The sequence below is a fragment of the Wyeomyia smithii genome, chromosome 1 (assembly GCF_029784165.1).
Source record: "Wyeomyia smithii strain HCP4-BCI-WySm-NY-G18 chromosome 1, ASM2978416v1, whole genome shotgun sequence".
In the NCBI taxonomy this organism is placed as follows: domain Eukaryota; kingdom Metazoa; phylum Arthropoda; class Insecta; order Diptera; family Culicidae; genus Wyeomyia; species Wyeomyia smithii.
The window spans coordinates 21,654,180-21,680,656 of record NC_073694.1 but is presented as its reverse complement, the minus strand read 5'-3'; the positions used below and the strand labels follow the sequence as shown (position 1 = coordinate 21,680,656).

The window sequence follows — 26,477 nt, the reverse complement described above, 5'->3', positions numbered from 1 at the left end:
TAAGAGAGGGACATGCCAGGAGATTCAACAGAGAGGTAAACTTGGAGGACGTCTTCAAAAGACTGCTCTTGACGTCGGATCCAAAAATATCTCTCACTAATAGGCGTCCAACCAAATGTTCCGATCTTCCGATACCGGAAAATGCAAAGCATTTGATTTTGTAATTCTGAAACAAAACTAATACAAATATAGGAAAAAAACAATGAATAAAAATTGTTAAGTCAACAACAACTTTTTAACTTTTCTTGTCACCCTATTTCCAAACTTGTAACCGAAGCGACTCAAGAAAAAATAAGAATATGATTATTTTTGACGAAGAATAATCTCTACAATTTAGAGCACAATTAGAACACTTCGGTTAACTACTTTCGAAATTGAGTGACCATAAAAAACGGTTTTATTCGATATATTTTATATTGAAAAATTCATAACTTTCGAACCAGTTGGTCGATTCTCGTAGGGGTGTGCGAAACTGGCTTTTCTGGTGTCGAAACGAAACGAAACGAAATTAACCCTTAATTTCGGTTTCGCCAAATTAGTCGAAACGAAATCAAGGTGGATTTCGAGTTCTCGAGACGAAACGAAATTGGTCTCTAAATTTCGCGAAATTTCGCGAAATTTCGAAAAATAAAATAAATGATTCTGAAACATAGCATTACAATGATTTGAAACGTTAGAGCGTACGCTAACGAAGTACCCTTCAGTAGCTGATCGCAAGGTGCTTACCTGGTCGACGAAGAGTAACGTAGGTATTCAGATATCGATAAACCGACAATGACGAGAAAATCAAAAATGTTAAAAACTGAAATCTTGATGCATTCATTTATACAGATTATATTGCAGGTAATAGTAACGCGATAGATACAAATGATATAAAGGTCAAACTCGAAATGCCTTTGTAAATAATAATTTAATAAGCTTCTGAACTGATTCTTTTGGTTTGAATGCAACTATGTTTAAAATAGTAATCCTTCTTTCATAGCACTTTCATCATTCAAAATCCAAGTTTTGTCCTAGAGCTCGCACTGGAAAAGATGAAAGATGGTAGGTAGGATTTCAACCATTCCTGTGAGTTTTGGTGTCCCTAGCAAAGATAACTTTTCCAAAAAGTTTTTCCCTATGCAAACGTAAAAGCGACGAATCCGATAAGCAATTCCTCGGTGGCCTTCTGATGCATTTCTGCATTCTCTAAAAGCTGTAAAATTCACAGGAATGGTTGTAAAGCTGTAAAACCTTTGGGGGGCAACCATTTTTAGCTTTAGGGCAACTTTTTTTTCGCTTTTGTCGACCAGTGTTATTGAATTTTTTTTAACACCGTTTAGTCAGACTAGACTAAGTGACATCTTTATCAATTCGAGGAAAACAAAATTTAAGTTAACTATTCTGTAATCTTTGAAGTTTTCAATATGTTTGCACATTTTTTAATATAACTTAAAATTACTTTTTAACTGAACAGTTCCACAAAAAATGTCCAAGTTTCAATATTTTTTGTCATTTTAGATTTGGCTTAAACTTTGGATAAACGTTTCTATAGGCTGAGAAGCTATTTAAAATGCTATTTTGGGAGGATTATTGTGATTATAAATATTTTCAGAGCCAAAAGTTTTTTGATCAGTGTGACGTCTCTAGAAAAGTTTTAGATAGTAATTTTATCTTTCCGATAAAAGAAATCAAAAATTTCATTTTTGAATGTAAAAGAAACATTAAAATTAATATAAAAAAGCTTATTTTCAAAAATCTTATGTTTTTTATATAAAAATTACAAAAAAAATACCGAAGCGATGTCTTCAATAAAAAAAAGTCAAATTTTTTCAAAAAAAAAAAAATTTTACAACATGTTTATTTTTGGAGGGACAATATTTTTATCTACAACTTTGCCAAAGGCACTATGCCAATCAAACCAACTGTTTCGATTATAAAAATATTTTAATTACCCACAGAGTGGCCAATTGGAGATTAAATTATTTTTTCAGCTAAATCGGTTTGTTTGACTGGCGTAACTAGTGTCTCTGGTAAGGTTGTAGAAAATAATTTTGTCCTAAAAAAATATGCCCTGTGAGTTTCGGCGACACCAAAAAAAAATCCATTTGGGACCATTCCTAAACTACGTGGTCATATTTTGATCCCTTTTATACCCTCCTACTCTCCCGTGTTCTTTCGTGGTCTTTTGTTTTGTGATCTTATTCTGCAAATATATGTGGGTCATTCCATGTCAAGTGATCAGGCAAATGCAACGACCCTCTCCGATTCGCTTCAAAATGACTAAAATGACTTGTTCTAGGTCGAAACTGAAAAATCCAGAGTATTGGGTTAATCGGACACCCCCCCACCAATTGCGGGGCCCTCCAATTTTGTATTTTTTGATAAAAAGTCATTTTCCATGTTTTGGAAAAACATCATATCTCAAAGGCCGTAAGAGCTACAGACAATATTAGATACTCTTTTTAAAGGTTATTAAATTTACAATCGAATGGCATCATCAGATTTTGCAAACAGTGTTGCCAATATTGATATTTTTACGTTTAAAAACTAAAACTTCGTTTATCTCAAAACACCTACTATTTTCTTTTAAATCTGATGTCACCAATGTGTTCAGCGGAAAATTTTACATAAGAATCACCTATCCACAAAATGCAATATGCGCCGTTGCGGAGATATTCAACTTTTAAGATAACGAGTTCGTTAAATTTCAACAATACGCCTACAAATGCGACAAGCCTTATTAAAACGTATCCCAAACTAAATCACCGCTTCAAATCTCAAAAAGTGGTTTCTCATATTCTACTTGATGGTACCTGAATTAACAGCCATTAAAGTACAACGTGCGTTTCATTAATTATAATTATTTAACAAGTTTGTCAGAAAATAACGTTTGATTTTTGTAGCACGTGACGACTTTTGTTTAACTTTTGGCGTTACATTGAAATAGGTACCCGGTCAGAGCTTGACAATGTCTTCATTAAAATGGTAACGTCAGCTTGAGGTGTCGCCGAATGCATTCCTCGGATCCCTGGAACAGATTTAATTGAATCTAACCTGGCAGCACTGACAACTGGTGGATTTTATTGCTCGTTTTATCAGAAATTTGAAATTTTTCTTTGAGTTGCCGAACCATTTCCTCTCCAGCACTTTCTAGACCTTCATTTTGCTGACTAGAAACAGCCTCAAAAGATTTTTTTCTAAGGTTTTGATGCCTTTAGCAGTTTTTCTCTACTGTATTTATTCGATCGTTTGACCTTCGACTCACTAACGGGTGATTGACCAAGAGATTGCAAAACCATGTTAAGGTAAACCAGCTGTGTCTTTACTATACAAGTAAACGATTAAAACAGGTTCAAAACAATTTCAAATAAAACAAAACAATAATGACATCGCAGAAGTGAGCTAATCACTTCATTTCCAACATTTTCATGTTGTAAAGAATATAGTGTGAAAAATCCTTTTACTCCGCTCATGCGGAGTTTCCAATTCTTCAGCTAAATGATCCAACACACCAGTATCTATAACAAGGAAATAATGACTGTTAACTATAATGCTTGTAACAATACTTGTGCTGAGGTATAATATTTTCATCGATTGCTACACCTGTTTCCTGATCCATCATTCTATCTTGCGAATTAATCCTTACAACCTCCGCTCTCAGTGCTGCATCATATTGGATGCATGTCTTTCGACCTTCTACTATTTCCTGATTGTTTTCATGAAACCTGTCATGAAAACATGACGAAATGATTATTAAATTTTTCTTACGAGCACCGCCATGGCAATTCAGCGGATTGCAGCATTGTTTCTGTTTAGCTGCAAAATATTGGCCAAACTGTTTTTCGTGCCTTCCGCATATAGTTTGCAAACGTTGAACACCAAACTTTGAACAAAATCCATTTTCGTGATGTTAAGTGCGATCGATTGTGATTTTCAGCTGTACACTTACTTTTTAAACTCCAACCTATTGAACACACCATTTTTTTCACTGTCGTGAAAGCTCAAATCAACTTGCGTATGTTTTGACGGCAACCACGTTATGAAAACACAGGAATAAACCATCAAAAAGGCCATGAACAACCCACACTTGAGATGTGAAATAGTGCTTTCGTTTCGAGTGCGTTTCAACATTTGGTTACATTTGTTGTGTGAATTTAACGAACTCGTTATCTTAAAAGTTGAATATCTCCACAACGGCGCATATTGCAATTTGTGGATAGGTGATTATTATGTAAAATTTTCCGCTGAACACATTGGTGACATCAGATTTAAAAAAAATGGGGTTGTTTTGAGATAAACGAAGTTTTAGTTTTTAAACGTAAAAATATCAATATTGGCAACACTGTTTGCAAAATCTGATGATGCCATTCGATTGTAAATTTAAAAACCTTTGAAATCGGTATCTAATATTGTCTGTAGCTCTTACGGCCTCTGAGATATGATGTTTTTCCAAAACATGGAAAATGATTTTTTGTCAAAAAATACAAAATCGGAGGGCCTCGCAATTGGAGGGGGGTTGTCCGATTAACCCAAAACTCTGGATTTTTCAGTTTTGACCTAAAACAAGTCATTTTATTCATTTTGAAGCGAATCGGAGAGGGTCGTTGCATTTGCCTGATCACTTGACATGGAATGACTCATGTACAATAAAGTATGAAAAATTTATAAAAAAATTAAGGTTTAAGAAAACGGATCATTAGTTATTGCGCAAATAGTAAATAGAATTTTCAGTAATATCATTTTATCAAAACCAAAATAACAAATAGATAATGGTTGTTTAATTTTTATTAATATTTCATTGTCTTTAACAAATATAACAGTTTCCTTACCTGAAAGTAATTTAAAATACGCTATTCTGTTGAGTATATTCAAAATGATTTTTAATTTGTTGTTGAGTATCAAAATAAATGAAATTTGTTTAAGCAGTTTGATCTTAACTTAGTTTTTTTAAATTAATTACAAAGTTTTGGAATGTCGACCAATATATAAACATCTTTCTTTCTTCCTTCAGTTCACGAACATCCAGGTCTTATATATTTTTTTGAGGACCAAAACGTTTTGAAAAATGTCATAAATCCCGACGCATCGTAAAATAGAACTATTATTCTAAAGAAGCAAATGCCATATAAGACAAAGCCTGTTTAAATAAAAAAAAAATTTCTTCGTTCGGATAAATTTGAAATATGTTTCAAAAATTTGATTACAGTTAATTGCTGACAACTCTCAAACTTTCCGTGACACTTATCAATTATTAAGTCGTGTCAAATAAATTTATTAATTAAAAAATTGCGAAAACTTCGTCTTATGTGGTCCCCGTGGTTCTGTGGTTAGTGATGTCGGTCGGCTAGCTCTCCCACACGGTTGTGATATCGGGTTCGATTCCCGATCAGGTCGAGGAACTTCTGAGCTAGAAATATATTCGATTCAGCACTGGGGCACGGTGTATCGTTGTACTTATCCTACAACATGCAAAATGTGCCGAAAACAATATCGAATTCTCTCAACTAATCTAGTTGATCGAGACCGCATTAGCCTCCAGGCTAGCGTGCGATATTGTTTATTGTTGTCCGTCTTGACTGAGTGGCAATAATAAATTATATGTCAGAAAAAAGACTACGTGGTCTATTCGTTAACCCCCACACCCCCCGCGTGATATTTCGTGGTCTTTTGATAACCCCCCCCCCTCCCCCCGTCTCCCTATATATGGCTACGTGGTTTGGGAACGGCCCCTTTGAAACAAACCAAAAATTATTTTTCTTTCAACCAATCAACAGTTAGAATGGAATGTTGTAATGCAACAAACAAATAATTTTCTCTTTACTCAACTGAGTTATTCGTAATCATCCTCGTTCTCTTATTTCTCGTTCTTTCTATCCTTTCTTTTCTTCTACCTTGTATATTCGTCAAGTGCAAAGTCAGAATCACTTTTATGCTATAATCTGAACTTGTTTTTGACATTGTAAAATTTTGTGCCCCCTAAAACGAGAGTAACATTTCTCAGTTATGTGTTCAACGAGAGCGAACCATGTACTTTTTATTCATTCATTAATAAAGTATACTTTTTTGGTTACACGTTTAAAACATTTTTGATAAGGTACCTGGCAATTTTGAAACCTATGCTGACTTTGAAGTCAGAGTGTTTTGAAACAATACTAAAAACTCAGGCAATTACAACTTTTTCTGCTTGACACATCGAAGTCGAGTAGCATAGAACATTTGGCCTGTAAGATAGAGCTTCAGAGTTTTAGTTTTGACAGAAATTGCTATGCCCTCCTAAACGAAAGACAAAAAGTGACCTCTTTAATCTTGTGCGCTGCAAATATAACCACATTTTGATGTACGTAAAAGATGCGTAAAATTTATTCCTACAAACAAATTACTAGATACCTTGTAGCGCATTTGGACGGCTTCATATTCCTCGAATATGACTTCAGTGATGACATGAATTTTATGCTCTGCGTGAATAAAAAATACCTCCCGCATGATGTAACGGTTTTGTCTTTAGAAACAAAAATTACCGGCTGAGAGTTTATTCTACTATGTCTGACTTAGTATACCAGATATCTGTTGAGATATATTCAATTTAATTTATAGTTGCAATGAGCACAAACCAAAATAATGTAATAATCTGCATCGGAAATTTGGTCCGAAACTTCGCGAAATTTCGTAATCGTCGAAATTGGAAGATTAATTTCGCGAAATTTTAGGTGGAATTTAGCGAAATTCAACGAAATTTTTCGGCAATTTCGCGAAACCGAAATTTCGAGTTTTGCGAAATTATACGAAATCATTCGAAATCTCGCACAGCCTTAGATTCTCGATCTTTTTGGTTTAAATTAAAGGTAATTATTTCTGGCCTAAGGAAAAAATATCGATGAGTCAAGTCAGTGCACTTTAAAATATTAAAAGTATGAAATTATTATAATTTTTGTAATATTTTCAAATGAAATTTACTCAAATATAAAAAATAACATACTTCTGAAAATTTTTTTATTTATAGAGTCAAATGTGCCCTTCAAAATGAGATCAAAAAATATTTTTTTCGTTTGCCCCAAAACGAACGACAAACAAATGAAAAAAGCATGTTTTTTATGAAAAACGCCAATAACTTTGAGTAAAATTGAGATATTGACAATATCAGCATTGCAAATTGTTTGTCTTGAAAAACCCTAAAAGTCGTTCATATACAGTTTTGATGTGAGAATCGAAATAAAAAAAATAGAGCAAAAAAGGTGTTTTTTCAATATAAATCGGTTATTTCCAAAGATAGAGAAAAACTTTTTTTTACAAAGTTGCTTAAAACTATTGGGGCTAAAACAATGTAGAACAAACTTTTTGACTTTGACTAACGTCTATATCGAAGTTAGGCCCCTGAATTTGAAAATCTAGTAATTCAACCAGGGAAAACCAGAGAAAAGTGGTCAGGTTTCGAGCGCTTATTTTGCAGTCATCTATAAACAGGTTTTCGAGGTTTTGGCATCAATCGATCAGAAATTCTTTTACGGTTAAATTTATGTAACAAAAACAAACTATTGTTTGAGATACACTTTTGAAAAATTGGTAATTAATATCGATTGTCTAAATCATACCGCGCAGCCAATCACTACCTCTCTTCCCAAGCACAGTCGACACTAACGGATACAATCGATCTGACTTTGTTGTCATTGTTGTTGTCACTTTCTGTTTCCGATGTTTATGCTGCTGCTAGCGGAAAAAACCTTGCAAATATACATCTTTTTGTTGGTGTTAATTTTACGACAGCGGCCGGCGCCCCATCATTCTGATTCCAAAACCGCACCAGTGACATGCGGACGCTAGGTGATAGCAGCTGAAAGGAGGAAATACAAAATAGTACCGGTCATCTCGTGCCGGTTTCACCAGTTATGCTGGTGGCTTTAGTAGTAAATGGCTACTGCAAAACACTTAAATGGCTGAAATTTTGGACGGACTAACCAGGAAATTATAATCGGCAACTGGCACCTTTTGGTGCCTCGAAATTTTGGTACAGAAGCGGCTAATTGAATTTTCTGTTTTACCAAATGCTGCTGCTAGCGGAAAAAAACCTTACAAAAATGCATGTTTGTGTTGGTGTTAATATTACGACAGCGGCCGGCGCAGCTTTCAAGAAACATTTGTCTCTACCATTCCATCATCTATCCTTCTTTCTAATTATCTGACGAAGCCTTGGTATAAAACGTATCGTTCGAACATTTCACTCCATCAGTTTCATTATTAAACCGTACCGGATACATACGGACGCTCGGTGTTAGCAGCTAAAAGGAGGAAAAACAAAATAGTACCGGTCATCTCGTGCCGGTTTCACCCGTGATTCTGGTGGCTGTTAGTAATAAATAGCTACTGCAAAATACAAAAATGGCTGGAATTCTGGACGGACTACCAGTAAACGAGAATAATCGGCAACTGGTACCTTTTGGTGCCTCGAAATTTTGTTACAGAAGTTTTGTAAAAGAAGCGTTGCAATTCCCTCTACTATTTGCTTCAATGGAATATTTTTTTTTATAAGAAAACGGTAGTCAACGTCATGCGGTCGTGTCTTGAATACCACCCTCCTACTTTTTCCTATCTACAAAGATAAAAAAGTTACACTTCAGATTTTATAGAAAATTGTGGCCACCCTAATTTCTGATAATTTTTAAATAAGCGCTTTATCATGTACAACAACTTTGTAGGAGAGAGTTTTTTTTCTAGGATATTGCTATCGAGCTCTAGATTCAAATTTCCCCTTAAATTTAGTTTCTGGTCCATTGTGCAGTGTAGAAGTCAGCACATATACGGACGGTTCTATTTGGCTTTCGTACTTCGACGATCGGTGCCGCCCGGTCGTTGGAATCCACCTTCCTCAGGATACCAAGGTTTTGCAGGCGAAACCTCCACGGAAGCTCCATAAAATAAACCATCGGCCGCTTTAGTCTGAAGACCGGTTTGGGACTGCACTTGAGGATCAGTTTGACGGGAGTTTTGTTACATAGTCTCAGGTCACTTGAAAAGACTTCGAGGAACTGAACTTAAAGGGTCGCCAAGCGTTGATATGATGGCTTAGCGATCTGATTACAAAACGACACGATTGGGTGGTTCCACAATCCAAACAAATTCATCCAGTCTATGCCGGCATACGGTCAATTTCGGTTTTGGCCGACCGATTCTAGTCCAGGACCGTTGTGAAATTATCGATATGTCTGAGCCTGTGTCCAACTGAAGACGAAGAGGAACGTTGGTAAGTTGGAGCTCGACGAATTTGCCGCTCCGATCGGATAGGTACTTTTTTAGAAATCGACTGTAGCTTGTTCTTCTTCTTCTTTTTGTGCTGTTTTTTTTGGCTAGCAGAGTTGCTTGCCGCTGAGAAGTAGGTGCATCATCCTATAATGAGACGCGCTTCCAGATTCGTTGCATGTTGGTATCTAACAGGGTGGGGAAAAGTGATCGATTTTCCAGAACCAAGTTTTTTTGGTTCCTTTTGGGGCCCAAACAACCCTAAACTTACCGGAAGTCGATTGGTTTTGTCTCCGCTTGGCGCATTGCATTTCAAATTTGTATGAAAACTTATATGGGAAAACCTACTTTTTGCATTTACCTTTCCAGAGAGCTCAATAATGATCTAATAATGCACTACATTATGTTAAAGTATAGTATTTTAGATGCCTAACAACTTTGCGGCAGACACTGAAGAGCTAGGATGTCTCTAAGAAGAGCTACAGCTGTTCAAAGTTGAGTACACTAAGGCCGCTTTTTACGCGGTTTTTTACGCGGCTTTTTTATGCGGATTCCGGAATTTACGCGTTTTTTTACGCGGATTCCGGAATTTACGCGGTTTTTTTTACGCGGCACGTATCCCCCGCGTAAAAAGCGACTTTAATGTATGTCGATTTAAATGCAGAAAATCTTGTTTTCTGCCAACATTACCAATGTATCGGCGTCAGTAGGATTCCCATCAGAAAGAATTTGTCGTAACGAGTTTATACACTCAGCTGGACCAAGCAAACAAATTTAGGTCAATATTCTAGACGTAGGTAGCTTCTTCAACGTGTTTCAGAGGTTACTTCTGATGGAAATCTGACTGACGCCGGTACACTGGCAGTGTTGGCAGAAAAAATGATTTGCAACATAAATTTCGACATACTCAACTTTGAACAGCTCTAGTATTTTTTTGGGACACCCTAGCTCTTTAGTGTCTATGGCCAAGTTGTTGGGCATCAAAAAACCTACCATTTAAAGTCACGAAACCTATGGTTTCTGGAGAATGCAAAAAAGTTGTTTTTTCCATACAAATCTCCATATAAATTTGAAATGCAATACGCCAAGCGGAGACAAAACCAATCGACTTCCGATAAATTTAGGATTGTTCGGGACCACAAATAGAACAAAAAAAAAAACTTGGTTCTGGATTTCTGCTATAAAGTTTCATTTTTTCCATATAACGATTCCCAACCTTCTGAAATGCTTATTGAAAAGCATGCCCCCCGCAGGACCAGCAGGGTGTCTTGGGCAGTGTGTCGAACAGTTGACATTTTTGCATGACACCGTATCGAAAAATACTGTTGCCCCCTTGCAGACTGCGACAGCAGCGTTCAACTGTACTGCCCCTGTTTACATAGTTGACGTAAGAGCCAAAATGACCAAAATGCACTTTTTCGTTGATTCAGCTTCCTTTCCCTAAGATACATACTCTACAAACAAAAAGAAAACCATTTTGTTCTGAAACTTTTGAGAAATATTGGAAAAACGTTTTGACGTAACTGCCAATTGGTTGCAAAAACTGGCGTCACTCCATACAAGGTGCAATTGTTTATGTTATGTCGTTTTATTCGACTGTCTAACTACTGTCTGTTTGTCTAAGTTAAGTCGTTTAATTCGACAAATATTCCATGGAAAGGGGTAAAGGTGAAAGTGGGATTGAATAATTGTATTGTATATTTTCACAAAACACTCAGCCTCAGGAAGGTGTGAAGTCACCGTGTCCTTTCCCCCTACTAGTGGATATTTGCATCAGATGAAATAATTAAAACGTGTCTGCAGTGGCGTAGCGTGACCGGGTGACACCCGGGGCGGAAAATTTGGTACCCCCCTTTCCCCATGGGTGTCACCCCCGCCAGGCTGCAGTGAAATCATTTTGTCACCTAAAATTGTGAGAGATATCACGTTCGTTTTCAATTTAACTAAATCTACCGATTTTTGAAAAAAAGGTTGCGATTATTCTCTTAATGAGCCGACCTGATTTTAGGCGGTTACAATTAATTTCCATTCTCTTCCAAAGAAGGATTAAGAAAAATCCTAAATGGAAAAACATCTTTGGAAAAACTTGTCATTAATATGCATGGACAAGATGATGAAATCATTTTCTCTTGTCAATTTGTTTCAACATCGCAAGTGTTGAAACTTGAAATTCCATCCACCACTCATGTTATGAAAATATGAAAAGTGGATCATAATCAAAGAAGGTATTGTTTTGATTATGGAGGCAAAAACAATACCTCAGTTATTAAATCGAACGCAAGTTCGAATGTTTTAAGTTTATATTTACAGCAAAAAACTCCAATTCGCGGATGTTTAATCAAAACATGCGACCGAGCGGATTTGCGAAAAAGTCAACAACGATTGCATCAGCCGTGCACGGGCACGTTCGCGAGGAAAGAGACGGAAGAGCGGCCCGCTCTCGTGAGAAGACGACGCCGCGGGAAAATTCGGAGTGACCGGAGTAGCGGCGAATACTTAAGCTGGGACTTCAAGGAAGTCCGGAGTCGTTATAGTGATACCCCTCGTGAGGCAGGTGCCTACGTCGTTATAGATAGTCCGCGGTTCGTTTAGGTGTTAACTCTTAAGTTTTATTCCGCGAGGCAGAAGTGATGCCCGTTGTTTAAGTTTCGGTTTAGTGTTTAAGTGATTTAATATTTTTTCAACTTAACTGATAGATTAAAAGTAATTAAAATCGAGCAGATGTAGTGCAGTTAATCAAAGGACATATCACATCCAGCAGTAATAGTGTCTAACCACTCGGTACGTATTCCGCTTCATTGGTGACAGCGGTGGGATCGTGTAGTGACCTCGGACGTTAACGGGAGCTAAAAATTTGTGCTGCCAAGTCGAGTCAACGCAGCAACGCGCGCCACCGGTAGCGGGGAATGGCGAATCCGATTTGTGCTTTTGGTGGGTGCTGACGCGGTGAAATGTGATCCATACCGTTCGATCGACGCCATCCGAACGCAGGCTGAAATCAAGTGGTTTGGATTCTTTCTTCTAGGATCGATACGATCGGAAACGAGTGCAGTTAGCTGGAGGTCAAGAAGTGACTGGTCGTTTAGTTTGGGGGCCGGCTGGTGAATGTATCGATTAAAATTTCAGTGTACGGCAGCCGTGAGCACGGGTTTGAAATATTTGTGTCATGTTTTTAATGAATTTAAAAGTACATGCACTGTGGTGAACTGGTAGTGCGTTTGGATGTCTGAAGTGTCAAGCTTACAAGAGAGAAACATTAAAATATGTTGAATAGTGTCTTGAGCACCAGCCTACGTAGATTAACCGAATCAAATGCTGAATAAATAAATAAGTTGTAAGACAGCAACACGGCGGAATTGAATGTCGCGGAGCCATTAGTCGGTTGACTGCATCTTGTGCGCCGCCTCAGTTCTCCATTATCGTCGTAGCCGCCTAGTCGATCGTTTGTCACGGAGCAACGCAAACGCAGCTGGAGGAAACCTTCATTGGACCATCACGCGTCGTCAAGAGGGAGAAAAGCAGCAAAAAGCTAGTGCCTGCCTGGACTCTGTCTGATCAGAGAGTGCGATCGGAAATGGTGGCTTAAGAGCGAGCTCGTAGAGCCAAAGTGATAGAGATAAAACAAATGGAATATGCAATGCAACTTGGTTTGGTTTCAATTTGGTCACTACCGCAAGTGTGTGTTGTGTTGTGTGTGAATGAAGCTGAGAAGTTTGTTTGCCAAGCCAATGATCTGTGAAGTTCCCGTTCGGAGTGCCGTGTGTCGTGTTTGGGCTTAGTGCCGCTCGAAAGTGAAAACAAATAAGCTTCCCAAACGGTGCTACTAACTATTTAGGGGATTGCGTAAATGGTTCCAAAGTGATAGCAATAAATTACAGATTTACGCCAGGCAATTTCCGCTTTCAATAAAGTGCTTTAGCAGTGTGTTTGCTGTGAAGAGAAGTGCCCGTGATTCAATGTGGCAATTAGAAAGGATCCGAAAGGTTTGCTGCAAGTGACAGTCTAAGTCAATCGTCAATCGATGCTCGTTTGTTGAAATTGGCGCCAACCGCGTCACAATGGAAGCAGACGTTCTGAACGCCCTGAACACCCAAACGGCGTACATTCCCGGCGGCCGAGACCGCGATGGGCACCCGTTAATCATAATTCCCGTGCCGTTCTACGATAATCTACCATGGATGAAGGGTTTTCTGGAGACCACGGTTAAATACATACTGAACACCTTGAGCTCCGACACGATCGCAGCCGGTTTCGCGGTGGTCCTTGACGCCCAGAAGTGCTCCTGGCGTTCGGCTCGCCAGTACATTCGGCACGTGCAGTCACTGCTCGGGCCCAACCTGGACAGCTTTCTGGTCATCCGACCGGATGCCTTCTGGGAGAAGAACCGGGTGGAAAATTGCGCTCGCCAGCACCGCCAGGGAGAGCCGACCGTAATCTCCAAATCACGGCTCGTCAAGTACTTCGAGCTGGCCGAGCTTCCCGAAGAATTGGGCGGAACCGGGTCCTACAATCACGACCAGTGGATACAGAATCGATTGCGAATTGAGGAATTCCGAAAATCCTACGATAAAGCGATCGGTGACCTAGAAAACTTGCACCGGCTGCTGCTGGACAACCGGACGGTGCGGGCGAGCGAGTCGGAAGCAGCACTCAAATCCTGCCGGCAGCTTAATCAAGACGTGCAAAAGTTTCTCGCTCTGGTCATGGACGGCGGCAACAAACTGCTCTCCCACATCGGAGACCTGCAGAGTACAAAACCATTCATATCGCAGGACCTAATCGATGGGCGAGAATCGGTGAAACTGATGCTGAATGCTGTCGATCGGAAGCAGTCCGCGCTGAATCTGGCCCTACACGAGCTGGAGTGCAACGTCGAAGAGCTGCGCGAGTTAGCCACACTGGAGGAGGGCGTTTCGTACGTAACCAACTGGATCCTAACGACGGCGGAAGCGATGCTGAACGCCCAGTTGAAGGTGGGCTACGATGTGACGACGGCCGACAAACTGCGGCTGGAGCACGAAATCCTCGAGCTGCAGTGCTGGAAAACGTACGGGTTCTACGCGGAGCTAATCTACAAGATCGATAACTTTCCAAAGATGAAGGATTCGGTGGCCTACAAGGATTTGATGTCCCAGCGGGAGTGGATGGACTTTGTTTGTCGGAGTTTTGCTCAGCGGCTGGAACGGCGCCGGAATGTGCTGATCACTTCGGTGCGATTCTACCGGCTGGTTGCGGAGTACTTTGATCGAACTAGTGAGGTTTTTCAGTCACTGATCATGGGCGACAAGGTGGAGGATTTCGACTTGGCCAATGCCAAGCTGCAGCGTTTGAAGGATAGTCAACAAACGCTGGACACTGTCGAAAAGGAAATCATCAAAGAGGGCGAAAAGCTGAGTGACATCCTCCTGATGCCCGTAAAGGACGCCGTCGGACGGGAAGTGAATGTGGACTACAGCGAGGATATTGCCAACGTACGTGACATCCTGGATGCAACCATTTCTCGGTCACGAATTTTCGTCGAAAGTGTGGAACTGCAGAAGCTCACCTTGGATCAAATAACCCACATCTATAAGTATGAAATGGACGCGGAAACGGCCCTCCAGTGGATGGATGATCTGTACAAAGTAATGATTCGTTCGCACACTCACGTTGGGGTCAACGTTTACGAGATTCAAGCGCAGAAGGATGAACACCAAACATTTCAGGAAACCGGTAAAGGCACCTACAACTACGGCTGCCAATTGCTGAACGCATCTCTGGCACTGCGGCAATCCTGCAAGCTGGAAACCGATCGCAACATCGAGATGACCCAGCATCTGCAGGGAACGTGGAAAAAGTTCCAAGCCGTCAGCCAGGAGCAAATGACGCGGCTTCGCGTTTCGGCCGTGTTTCACCGGAGCGTCGAAGAGCACTGCACCAAACTATACGAGCTGAAGGAAAACGTCCTGCGGATCGGCGACATCGAGGAGACCAACCGGCGGAAAGTGAGACTGAGAAAATGCCTGGGAAGCCGGGAGCGACTGCTTGTCGAGGTGGGCCGTATGGTGCGGCTCGGGAGACTGCTGAAAACGAGACTGAAAGAACCATTCCTGCTGGATGACCGCTGTGAGACAATGGCAAGCCCGGAAAATGTTCTCACAGAATCGGATAACATAATGGCATGTGAGGCCATCTCCGCCCGTCTGACGGAAGTTTCGCGCATCGCCGAAGCGCTGGACAGTGTCCTGCGGGATGTACAGGGCGGATTTGACGATGTGGACGAGGAACTGATCGGTGTCGCTGCCGGTGGAACCGGAGACACGTCCAGTGGCTCGGACAAAAAGGCCGATGGCAGTAACCACAGTGACGATTGGAGCTGCAGCATGAAATCCACCGAGGACGAATCTTTCGTCACGGCATCCGATTGTACGCCCCAATCGCGATCCTCCTCATACCACACGGCTTCCGAGTGTCGGGCGTCTCCCTGGTGGGGAGGTGAATCAACCGAACGCAGCTCGCTCGATAACGATTCCTCCGAAGATGCCGACCCGGAAGCGATGCCATCGATCAAACTGCTCTCCGGGGTCATGATAACCGCCTCGACTGCCAATCTCTCGTTTGACGAATCGGAGCACAGTTTCTTAACGCCGACCTCGAATAGTGAACAGGCCGACTCGGATGATCCCCAGACGGCAGCGGCAAGTCGACGCCAACCTTCGCCATTGATCAGCTCCGGCTCCAGTTCGGCTCTGAATTCAATCAACCGAAGGGAGAATCTGGCTCTGGCGCTGACCCCGGAAGAGCTTGAGCAGATCGAAAGCGATATCCGGAACAATAATGTGGTAGCCGTGGCTGAAAGTACTCCCAAGGTGGTCAAGCACAGTTCACCAACGTCGAGTGACGACAGCGGTAACGTAAGTACCATCAGTGCCAAACTGGAGGCGGAAGTCCTGAACGGTAGTACTTGCCAGGTACCGCTGTTGGAGGATGCCTCACTCAAGGGTGGCGCTCAGGAGATATCCGGACTTACTTATTACTATCAGAATATCATTACCAAACACGCGGTTAAAAGCTGTCTGTGAAGCTCGTCCGTGGTGGTAAATGGTGGTTCAATTAGCTGTCAAGTGTTTAGTTATATGTGTGTATATGTGTAGCGATTAGTCAAGTGTTAGGAATCAGTGCCCAATAAACCGGGTGAAAATCTCAACAAATCTCTTTTGTGTTCTCAGCGTAAGTAGACTAACTAGTGTATCGCATTCCAGTTTGTTTGTTCATACTAACTTGCCCCTAGCTTAGAGAAATGTTTGTTTTAGAATCTACGAAAGCCGCTTGCAACCAATGCCTAGAGACCGATTTAATAAACAGTCCAACCTTATCTAGTTCTTTGACAAATCTAGACCGGCTAAGTTTTACTCAATTAACTTATATGAAATACATCGATTGTTGTTGTTCGCTAAAAAAAAAAAAAAAAAAAAAAAAAAAAAAAAAAAAAAAAAAAAAAAAAAAAAAAAAAATTATTATAATATAAATAAAATACACTAAAATTAAAAGTAAAGTAACATACAATTTAAAATATTCAGAGCGTAAAGATAGGGATATAAAGTTAGGAACTAAGACTAGGGTCAGACAGTAGGAGAACGATAAAAGGATCAGTACTCAACGAACGGACGGCGGAGATAAAAGACGGAGGGAGAGAGATGAATCTAGAACGGATTCAGTAAATATATATTTGACTGAATCAGAAATTAATATAGCAGTTGAATAAAACGGAAGAGAAAAGCAGTCTTTCATCATCAATCAAGAAAGATGTTTAAGGAGATAAGACTATTCTATCAGCTAGGAGAAGCCGGATAATTCATTATATACACACACTTTACACCACTTGCAATGGGATAGACCTGAAGAGCAGGATCGATGAAAACGGGTTTATGTCTTCAGGGAACAGGAAGAATCCCAAATTTATCGGCAGGATTATAAGTGTAGAGAAACACCAGATCAAGTCTTAGGACTACGTGCAACAAATGATCGGTGTTATATCCGAGCATAAAGATTAAAAGCTGTAACATCTAGGATATATCTCAACAGAATTCAGGACTTAGGTCAACCAAGAAAGATCCTGAAACAACAAATATTCTTCGTGTTAATGGGACGGATAATACCAAGGAAGGAGGATAGACAGGAGTGGATAGAGGAGCGAACGAAAGGGAGCGGACGGCTCTCAGGAAAGGAGAAGGAGAAGGAGTACGGAATAGTATGGATAGAACAGTAGTAGCTAGAGAATAGAGTAGTAGGGTACAGAGGCAAAAGATCTTTCATTTCCAAATTATCCAAAAATCAGGTTCCTTCAAATTTTTTTTTTGTAACCCATGCCAAATACTTTCATCAGGTTTTTAATGAATTGCATTAATTAAAAACTCGATCAGTGGGGGTTTTATGAGCCGACCTGATTTTAGGCGGTTACAATTAATTTCCATTCTCTTCCAAAGAAGGATTAAGAAAAATCCTAAATGGAAAAACATCTTTGGAAAAACTTGTCATTAATATGCATGGACAAGATGATGAAATCATTTTCTCTTGTCAATTTGTTTCAACATCGCAAGTGTTGAAACTTGAAATTCCATCCACCACTCATGTTATGAAAATATGAAAAGTGGATCATAATCAAAGAAGGTATTGTTTTGATTATGGAGGCAAAAACAATACCTCAGTTATTAAATCGAACGCAAGTTCGAATGTTTTAAGTTTATATTTACAGCAAAAAACTCCAATTCGCGGATGTTTAATCAAAACATGCGACCGAGCGGATTTGCGAAAAAGTCAACAACGATTGCATCAGCCGTGCACGGGCACGTTCGCGAGGAAAGAGACGGAAGAGCGGCCCGCTCTCGTGAGAAGACGACGCCGCGGGAAAATTCGGAGTGACCGGAGTAGCGGCGAATACTTAAGCTGGGACTTCAAGGAAGTCCGGAGTCGTTATAGTGATACCCCTCGTGAGGCAGGTGCCTACGTCGTTATAGATAGTCCGCGGTTCGTTTAGGTGTTAACTCTTAAGTTTTATTCCGCGAGGCAGAAGTGATGCCCGTTGTTTAAGTTTCGGTTTAGTGTTTAAGTGATTTAATATTTTTTCAACTTAACTGATAGATTAAAAGTAATTAAAATCGAGCAGATGTAGTGCAGTTAATCAAAGGACATATCACATCCAGCAGTAATAGTGTCTAACCACTCGGTACGTATTCCGCTTCATTAAAAGCAAATTTATATAATTTTCGGGGTTTCACAGTGACCTCCACCTAATTGATAGTTGATTTCACGGATATCACCCTTTTGAAGGTGACACGTATGAAAATTTTCCTCATGGGTGTCACCCCCTGAAGGGTGACACCCGGGGCGGACCGCCCCCGCCGCCCCCACCACGCTACGCCAGTGCGTGTCTGTATAATACAGTGGGTAAACTTAATCGATTTGCCAGAACGTTTTTAAGGTTCTATTTGGGGCCTCGAACAATCCTGACACTACCGGAAGTGAATTGATCGATAGCTCTCTAGAAAGAGACATGCGAAAAAGTTTTCCTATACTAATTTTCATACAAATTTATGTACATGCATATGTAATGCACCAATCAGAGGCACGAGAAACCCATATCCGGCAGGTTTAGAATTGTCTGGGGGCCTAAATTGAACCAAAGAAAAACTTTGTCCTGGCTCTGTGCTGTCAAGTTTGCATTTTTCCATGTAACGATTACCCACCTTAGCGTAAATGTAAGTCTTTATGCATGTGTTTGTGTGTGTGTGTTTGTATGTATGTTTGTGCGTGTTTGTCTAATTGAAACTGCCGATGGACAATAACTGACGTTTGACCGAAACACGGTTGATAAAACTGAATCAACTGCGAGGCAGAGTAGGAGATAGTCAAGTTTTTACGCCAAGCTATGCGAACAATCTGCGAGAAAAATACATGTTTATTCGCATAAACTGGCGTAGCGGTTTTTCTGGATCAATTACCACGGGCCGACTCATATAATCCATGGGGCCTCTTTTCAAACATCAATCTTCATAAAATTAACAGACTATTTTGTTGAAATTGTATCTCAATATAATGATTTGGGTTAAAATAACAAAAACTCGTTTTTCTCGCAATGATGGTGTTGGTTGTTACGTCAACTATGTAAACAGGGGCAGTGTACGCTTCTCTATTTCAGAGAATCGTGTTACTTCAAGCCAACACGGACGGTTAACGATTCTCTTTTGTGCCGATCTTCAGCCGCTTCGATATCTCGACTGTCGCATTGTGCGAATGACAATAATTGGCAATCATGCGACAGTTTAGCACACTAAGAGCAAGCCCACCAGTGGCTAAATTGAGGTTTCTAAAGCTAGTTGGCAACTCCCACCATAACGCGGCAACCGCACCGTGTAGCGAACCTATACATTAGAGAAATGACAAGACACTCACCGTTAAGGCAACTGTCAACATCAAACGGGCGAGTTGTATCATTTTGCATTACCGTTATCCGTTTTGATGTTGACAGTTGCCTTAACGGTGAGTGCCTTGTCATTTCTCCAATGTATAGGTTCGCTAGGTAGTTGCGAGTTATTAAATTTGGCAACGTCAGTGCGTCTTGAACTGTCCTACAGATCAGACGTTTTTTCGGTTGCTCGTGGACTGGTCTTTGACTGCCTATAGCTTCAAAGTTTGTGTTTTGTCAGTGTGTCTTTTAAAGACTACCTGAAAGTTATTTCCCATCAGTCTTTCTCAAGACTACCTACTTTTGAATTTAACATTTGTTTTAACTTTTTTCGTATCACCTGAAATGGCTAGACGGAAAAAGAAACCTCGCATCGCTGCGGGGAGGAAAAGAGAGGCATCTCTTTCTGACACTTCGAGTGTCTGTAGTGACAATCCTTTTGATATTTTGCCTGAGCAAGAAGCTGGTGAAATGGAAGTTGTTAATAATGAAACTATACAAAATATAAAATCTTTAAAAAAGGAGAAAATTCCGCCCATTGTGGTAACTATTTCTTCTGAATTTAATATATTCAAAAAGGAACTTTCAACGTTTGTTTCTGACGTTGAAGTTACCTGTCAAATTGGCCGTAGAGGTGAATGCCGCTTATTAGCCGACTCAGGAAAGGGTCGTGATCGTCTTGTTCAGTATTTAACTGATAAGATGTACAAATTTTTTACATATGACACCAAGAACGCCAAGCCGTTCAAGGTTGTCTTGAAAGGTCTCACCAACGATCAAACCGTTGATGAGATCAAACTTACTTTAACAGAATTACTTGGCATAGCCCCTACCCAAGTAATTCTAATGAAACAAAAATCACGAGGCGAAAACAGTCAGAGAACTGGAATTTCCCTTGTTAATTATTTAATTCATTTTAACCGCAATGAGGTTAACAACTTAAAATTTTTTGAAAAAGCACATGCTTTGTATAATGTGCGTGTAAAGTGGGAAACTCATAGGAAGTATGGCGGAGGTGAAAAGCATATCACCCAATGCCGTACTTGCCAACGTTATGGCCATGGTTCCAAATTCTGTAACATGGACCAAAAATGTCTTAATTGTGGAGACTCTTCTCACAAAAAGGACACATGTCCTGTGAAAGAGAGTAAAAATTTTCGCTGTGCGAATTGTAACGGCAACCATATGTCAAATTTTTATCAATGCCCAGTCCGTTTAGCAATTGTTAAGGCAAGGCAAGGTAAACAAAATTCAATTTCTCAATTAAAACCAACTTCAAAACAAAATTCTCCAAGCGTACCAGTGACGCATAGTTTACCTACTCCTTGCATACCCGTTTAACTTATGCACAGGTTACAGGTAGTTCGAACATTATACCGCCTAGTGTTGGTAGTTCGAAAATGACCGTTAATATGGGTAAGCAAAACACGCTAGAAAATAATTGTACACCTATCACTCCAGCTAATATTGCTGCCGAAAATATTTTTTCTAATGTCAACTGCCTGGGGCCTATTACGGCAGGTAAACTTTCTTTTTTGCAACAGGCAATGTTCGATCTTATGAACGCCATGTTGCAGGCAGAATCAATGTTTGAAGCCATTCAAATAGGCACAAATTTTACTATTAAAATTGTTTCTAATTTAAAATTTAGCAATGATTTTAAATAAAACAATTAAAATATTAAATTGGAATGCTCGCTCATTGCAGGCCAATGAGAATGAGCTTTTTAATTTTTTAACAGTAAATAATGTGCATATTACAATTATTACTGAAACATTTTTGAAACCTAACATAAAATTAAAATATGATCCCAATTACGTGGTTTATAGATATGATAGGATTCAGGGTTCCGGCGGTGGAGTTGCAATTGTTATTCATCGCCGAATCAAACATCGTGCTCTTCCCCATCTTGAGACGAAAGTTATTGAAACTTTGGGAATTGAAGTTCAAACTGAACTTGGGATTTTATTTATTGCCGCAGCATATTTACCATTTCAATGCACACGCGAGCACAAAAATTATTTTAAAGGTGATTTACAAAAACTGACCAGAAATCGTTCGAAATTTTTCATAATCGGCGATTTTAACGCTAAACATCGTTCATGGAATAATTCTCAAAGTAATTCCAATGGCAAAATTTTATTCAATGATTGTTCTTCAGGATACTATTCTATTTTGTCTCCGAATAGTCCTACATGCTTTTCTTCTGTAAGAAACCCTTCAACAATTGATTTGGTGCTGACAGATCAAAGTCATGTATGTAGTGATTTGATCACACATGCTGACTTTGATTCTGATCATCTTCCAATAACTTTTTCTTCATCACATGAATCAGTTTTAAACCCTATGAGCTCTGTTTTTAATTATAACAAAGCCAATTGGGAAAGATACAAAACTCATATTGAGAGAAATTTCAATAACGAGCTTGATTTGCAAAACAAAGTGAATATTTATTCCGCTTTGGAAGCATTAAAATGTGCAATTGTTGATGCCAGGAATTATTCTGTTCCAAAGGCTCAAGTGAAATTTGATTCACCAATAATTGACGAAAATCTTCAACTTCTAATTCGTTTGAAAAATGTCCGCAGACGTCAATATCAACGTTCTCGTTACCCTGTTTTTAAAACTATTTATAAAGATTTACAGAAAGAGATTAAACATAGATTTACTCTTCTGAGAAATCAAAATTTTGAGACTACAGTTGAAAAATTGAAACCATATTTAAAACCATTTTGGAAGCTGTCGAAGATTCTTAAGAAACCTTCAAAGCTTTTTCCAGTTTTAAAAGATGGTGAACGTTTTCTTGTATCCAATGAACAAAAGGCTCAAAGACTTGCTCAGCAGTTTGAGAGTGTTCATAACTCAAATTTGAATTTTGTGAGTCCAATTGAAAATGAAGTCACACGTCAATTTGATTTAATTTCTTCCCAGAATTTTTTACCTGCAGAAATAATTGAAACTAACTTGAATGAGATTAAATCAATTATTAAAAATTTCAAAAATATGAAAGCACCTGGTGACGATGGAATCTTTAATATACTAATCAAACATTTCCCTGAGAGCACAATGGAATTTTTAGTGAACATTTTCAATTGCTGCTTCAAAATTGCATATTTTCCCAAATTATGGAAAAATGCAAAAATTACTCCCATTTTAAAACCGGATAAGAACCCAGCTGAAGTTTCAAGTTATCGACCAATCAGTTTGCTTTCTTCAATAAGTAAACTGTTTGAGAGAGTATTTCTTAACAGAATGATGTCACACATCAACGAAAATTCAATTTTTGCAAATGAACAGTTTGGATTTCGCCATGGGCATTCCACAACTCATCAATTGCTCAGAGTTACTAATATGATACGAGCTAACAAATCTGAAGGTTATTCCACTGGAGCTGCTCTTTTAGACATAGAAAAAGCATTCGACAGTGTTTGGCATAAAGGTTTGATTGCGAAATTGCAAACTTTTAATTTTCCAATTTTCCTAATCAAAATTTTAAAAAATTATCTTACTGATCGAACTCTGCAGGTTGTCTATCAGAATTCAAAATCTGATAGATTTCCTGTCAGAGCAGGTGTACCTCAAGGTTCAGTCTTGGGTCCAGTCCTGTACAACATATTCACTTCAGATCTTCCTGATTTACCTCCAGGATGCACAAAGTCATTGTTCTGCGATGACACAAGCATTTCCGTAAAAGGAAAAAGTCTTCGTGTCATATGCAGTCGATTGCAGAAAAGTTTAGATATTTTTTCTTCCTACTTGCAAAAGTGGAAAATCTCTCCCAATGCTTCTAAAACTCAAATGATAATTTTTCCGCATAAGCCTAGGGCTTCTTTCCTCAAGCCAAACAATAATCACGTTGTCAAGATGAATGGGGTTATTTTAAGTTGGTCCGACAAGGTTAAGTACTTGGTACTAATTTATGATAAAAAACTTATTTTCAAAGAGCACATTGAGAGTATACAAGCCAAGTGCATCAAATATACGAGATGTTTATATCCTCTCATTAACAGGAATTCTAAACTTTGTTAAAAGAACAAACTTTTGATTTAAAAACAAATTTTTAGACCAGCAATCCTTTATGCTGTACCGATCTGGTCAAGTTGCTGTTCAACAAGGAAGAAAACGCTCCAAAGGATTCAGAATAAAATTCTGAAAATGATTTTGAAGCGTCCTCCTTGGTTTGGTACACTCGAATTACATAGACTTACTGGTGTTGAACCATTAGAAGCTATGTCAAATAAAATTATTAACAATTTTCGACAAAAATCGTTGCAATCCTCAATTGCTACGATAAGCTCTCTTTATAGCCAATAAGTTAGCAATTAAGTTAGTTGTAAGTTTACTTCCCCTTTTCTGACAAGTAGGTTTAAATCCCTACGAATGATAAGTCCTAATTGCGAAAGCAAACAAATCCTAACAATTAAAATTACAAATTTCTAACAGTGTTGAGAAGTCACCATTTGTGATTGGACACACATACTCATTATTAACTAATATTTATCATAAATACTTAAGCTACTAACAAATCCCCCCTTAAAGAAAAATAAAAAAAAATTAAAAAAAATAAAAAAAAATTTAAAAAAAATTAAAAAAAAAAAACATTTGGCAACGCTATTTGATGAAATGTCAAACTGTTGTTTTTTTGTGCTCGATAGTGAATGTTCGTAATAATATTACGAAGATGATGAGTGTTTCGAATGCGGACTCAATTGGTCGGCCTCGGAAGACGAAGCGTTTTGCCTCGCTTCTTAAACACGTCGTATCGTAGGACGCAAGTGTCGGCGTGAACCACTACTCAATTTTATTTCCGATTGACCTGAAAGTTTGGACAGCGTGCGCCCCGAATCTTTCCAAAAACCATTTTCTTAATCGCGTATAAGGAAATGTGTTCTGTGAAATCATTTTCTCCATCACTAGAATCAACCAAATACTCGAAAACAATTTACGCGTTCTATTTTTAAGTTGTTTTTTTGGCGGCAAATTTTCAAATATTAATAGCAAACTGTGGAAACCGAGACAGCATGAAATACAGAATACAACTAATGAAAGTTCGTCAGCTTTCAGTAGAATAGTCATTTAAGCCAACGTTGCGGGACGTGCGCAGTTTTACGGAATTACAAATAAATAAACATATAAGGATGAAAAAATCCATGTACGCACAAGTAAACAAAACCTGCAAAAGAATTGTTGTTATCGATAACTTGGGAAAACGGAAACAAAGTTAAAACAAAGTTTCGTGAAATCCGGAAACGATTGACTGACGGATAAGTTGGTTATTACTAAATTCGAAAAAAATATGCGAAATACATCACAAACAAACATTTTGCCAACGCTGGCTAGTGACGGTCTCCAGAAATTGGCAACTGCCGGTGTGAAAAAGAAATAGTGGAATTGGTAATCCCCATTAGCAACGACCGGTGCGAAAATCGGTTGCTATCCAAAATAGCAACGGCCAGCGTTGTGAAAATAGCAACTCAAATGGCAACTCACCGGTGCGCTTGCTCTAATAAGATGGAAAATTAATAATTACTATGTATGTACTGCCGAAAAATATCATCAATCGTGTACACCGGAAAATTTTAATCTCAACTTCTAAACCTTTTCATTCGAAAATAGTTCGCTGTAGCGAAAGTCTCATCCAAATTTTGCATATTCAATGAATCTTACAAATTCAATTAACGTTCTCGTGCCCAAATAAAAATCGACGCTAAAAAAATTGATTCCACTTCAATTCGTAATAAATGCAATAAATACTACAGACAGCTACAGTCAATAACACACGATCTATACAATGACAACAATATAAAAATAAGTGAGCGAGAGAATTGTTGTTCATATTGAATTTGTGACAAAAAGCAAGAGATAAAGCAGATCGTATGAAACTGCGGTAGCGGCTACTGTCGCGTAGTGTTTCATTCCACAGAGGTAATCACAAAAATCTTGCTGCTGTCGTGTGAATACTGTAGCGTACCAGTACATTTCCCCACCCTGGTCTTGGGTAGTTCTCGGTTTTTGCAGGTATCCGAAGATGACTGCCATTTCGACGATGTTTGCTTGGGGAACGCAACAGCATTCACTGATGATAAACTACCTTTGACCATCACGGTGTACTGATTCAAACTGACCAAGCTCTACAATCTGTTGCAGGGTCAAGTCTGCCGAATCGTTGAGTTTGATTATAAGACTTAAGGACACACACGTAAATGAGGTACTTAAATTGTTCCTCTGTTAACTCCGGTAGCGTGACGTCAAACAGGCTTTGTTTACCTTGCGAGAGTAGACCAAATTGTCGTTACCGCCCTCCTTAATGGTCTGCAAGCACGACACGGTAGTATCCAACAGCGGTTTAAACTTTTCTACCATTTAAGAAAAGTTAAACTCTCGAGCAAGCTTCGGAAGTATTAAGCTGCATGTCCGTTTTCTTTGTCGGAGACGAACTCTGCCTTGTTACCGGACAATGAATCCAGCACCGATTCGTCGCGGGAAAAAGTAATCACGACGAGCTGCGTAGCGATCAATTGAACCAAGAAATGAAAAGGTATTTGCGGAGTTCGGGAATCCATCATGAAATGACGGTTTCCTATAACCTATAGCCAAACAATCTCGCTGAGCTGATGAAGCTTACATCGACGGAGGGGTTAGCAGTGACTCCAAAAAAAGCATTCTTTTGCAAGAAACCGGATCTTTCTGAACTGCGAGTATTTGGGGTCCCTTAAGTCAAAAGGTAGAAGTAGGATACGATCACGAATCAGCCCAACTGGTGGAGGACAATTGAATGCAGTTCGAGAGCAGTGGTCCAGTTGATCCAGAAGTGGTGGAA

General features: G+C 39.2%; 2 protein-coding genes across 3 annotated transcripts in view; both read left to right on the top strand.

The window, feature by feature from the left end:
• LOC129726593 (uncharacterized) overlaps nt 1-26,477 on the top strand; it is a 266,791-nt gene that overhangs the window by 10,019 nt on the left and 230,295 nt on the right. The window lies entirely within an intron of this gene.
• Nucleotides 12,038-16,609, top strand: LOC129726603 (SEC14 domain and spectrin repeat-containing protein 1-B). The gene has a single exon (XM_055683514.1). The coding sequence runs from the start codon at nt 13,272-13,274 to the stop codon at nt 16,272-16,274; it is 3,003 nt and encodes a 1,000-aa protein (XP_055539489.1). The 5' UTR covers nt 12,038-13,271; the 3' UTR covers nt 16,275-16,609.

Bases quoted from the DNA above. Each gene is read 5' to 3' on its own strand.
- LOC129726603 (XM_055683514.1), top strand. From the start codon at position 13,272: ATGGAAGCAGACGTTCTGAACGCCCTGAACACCCAAACGGCGTACATT.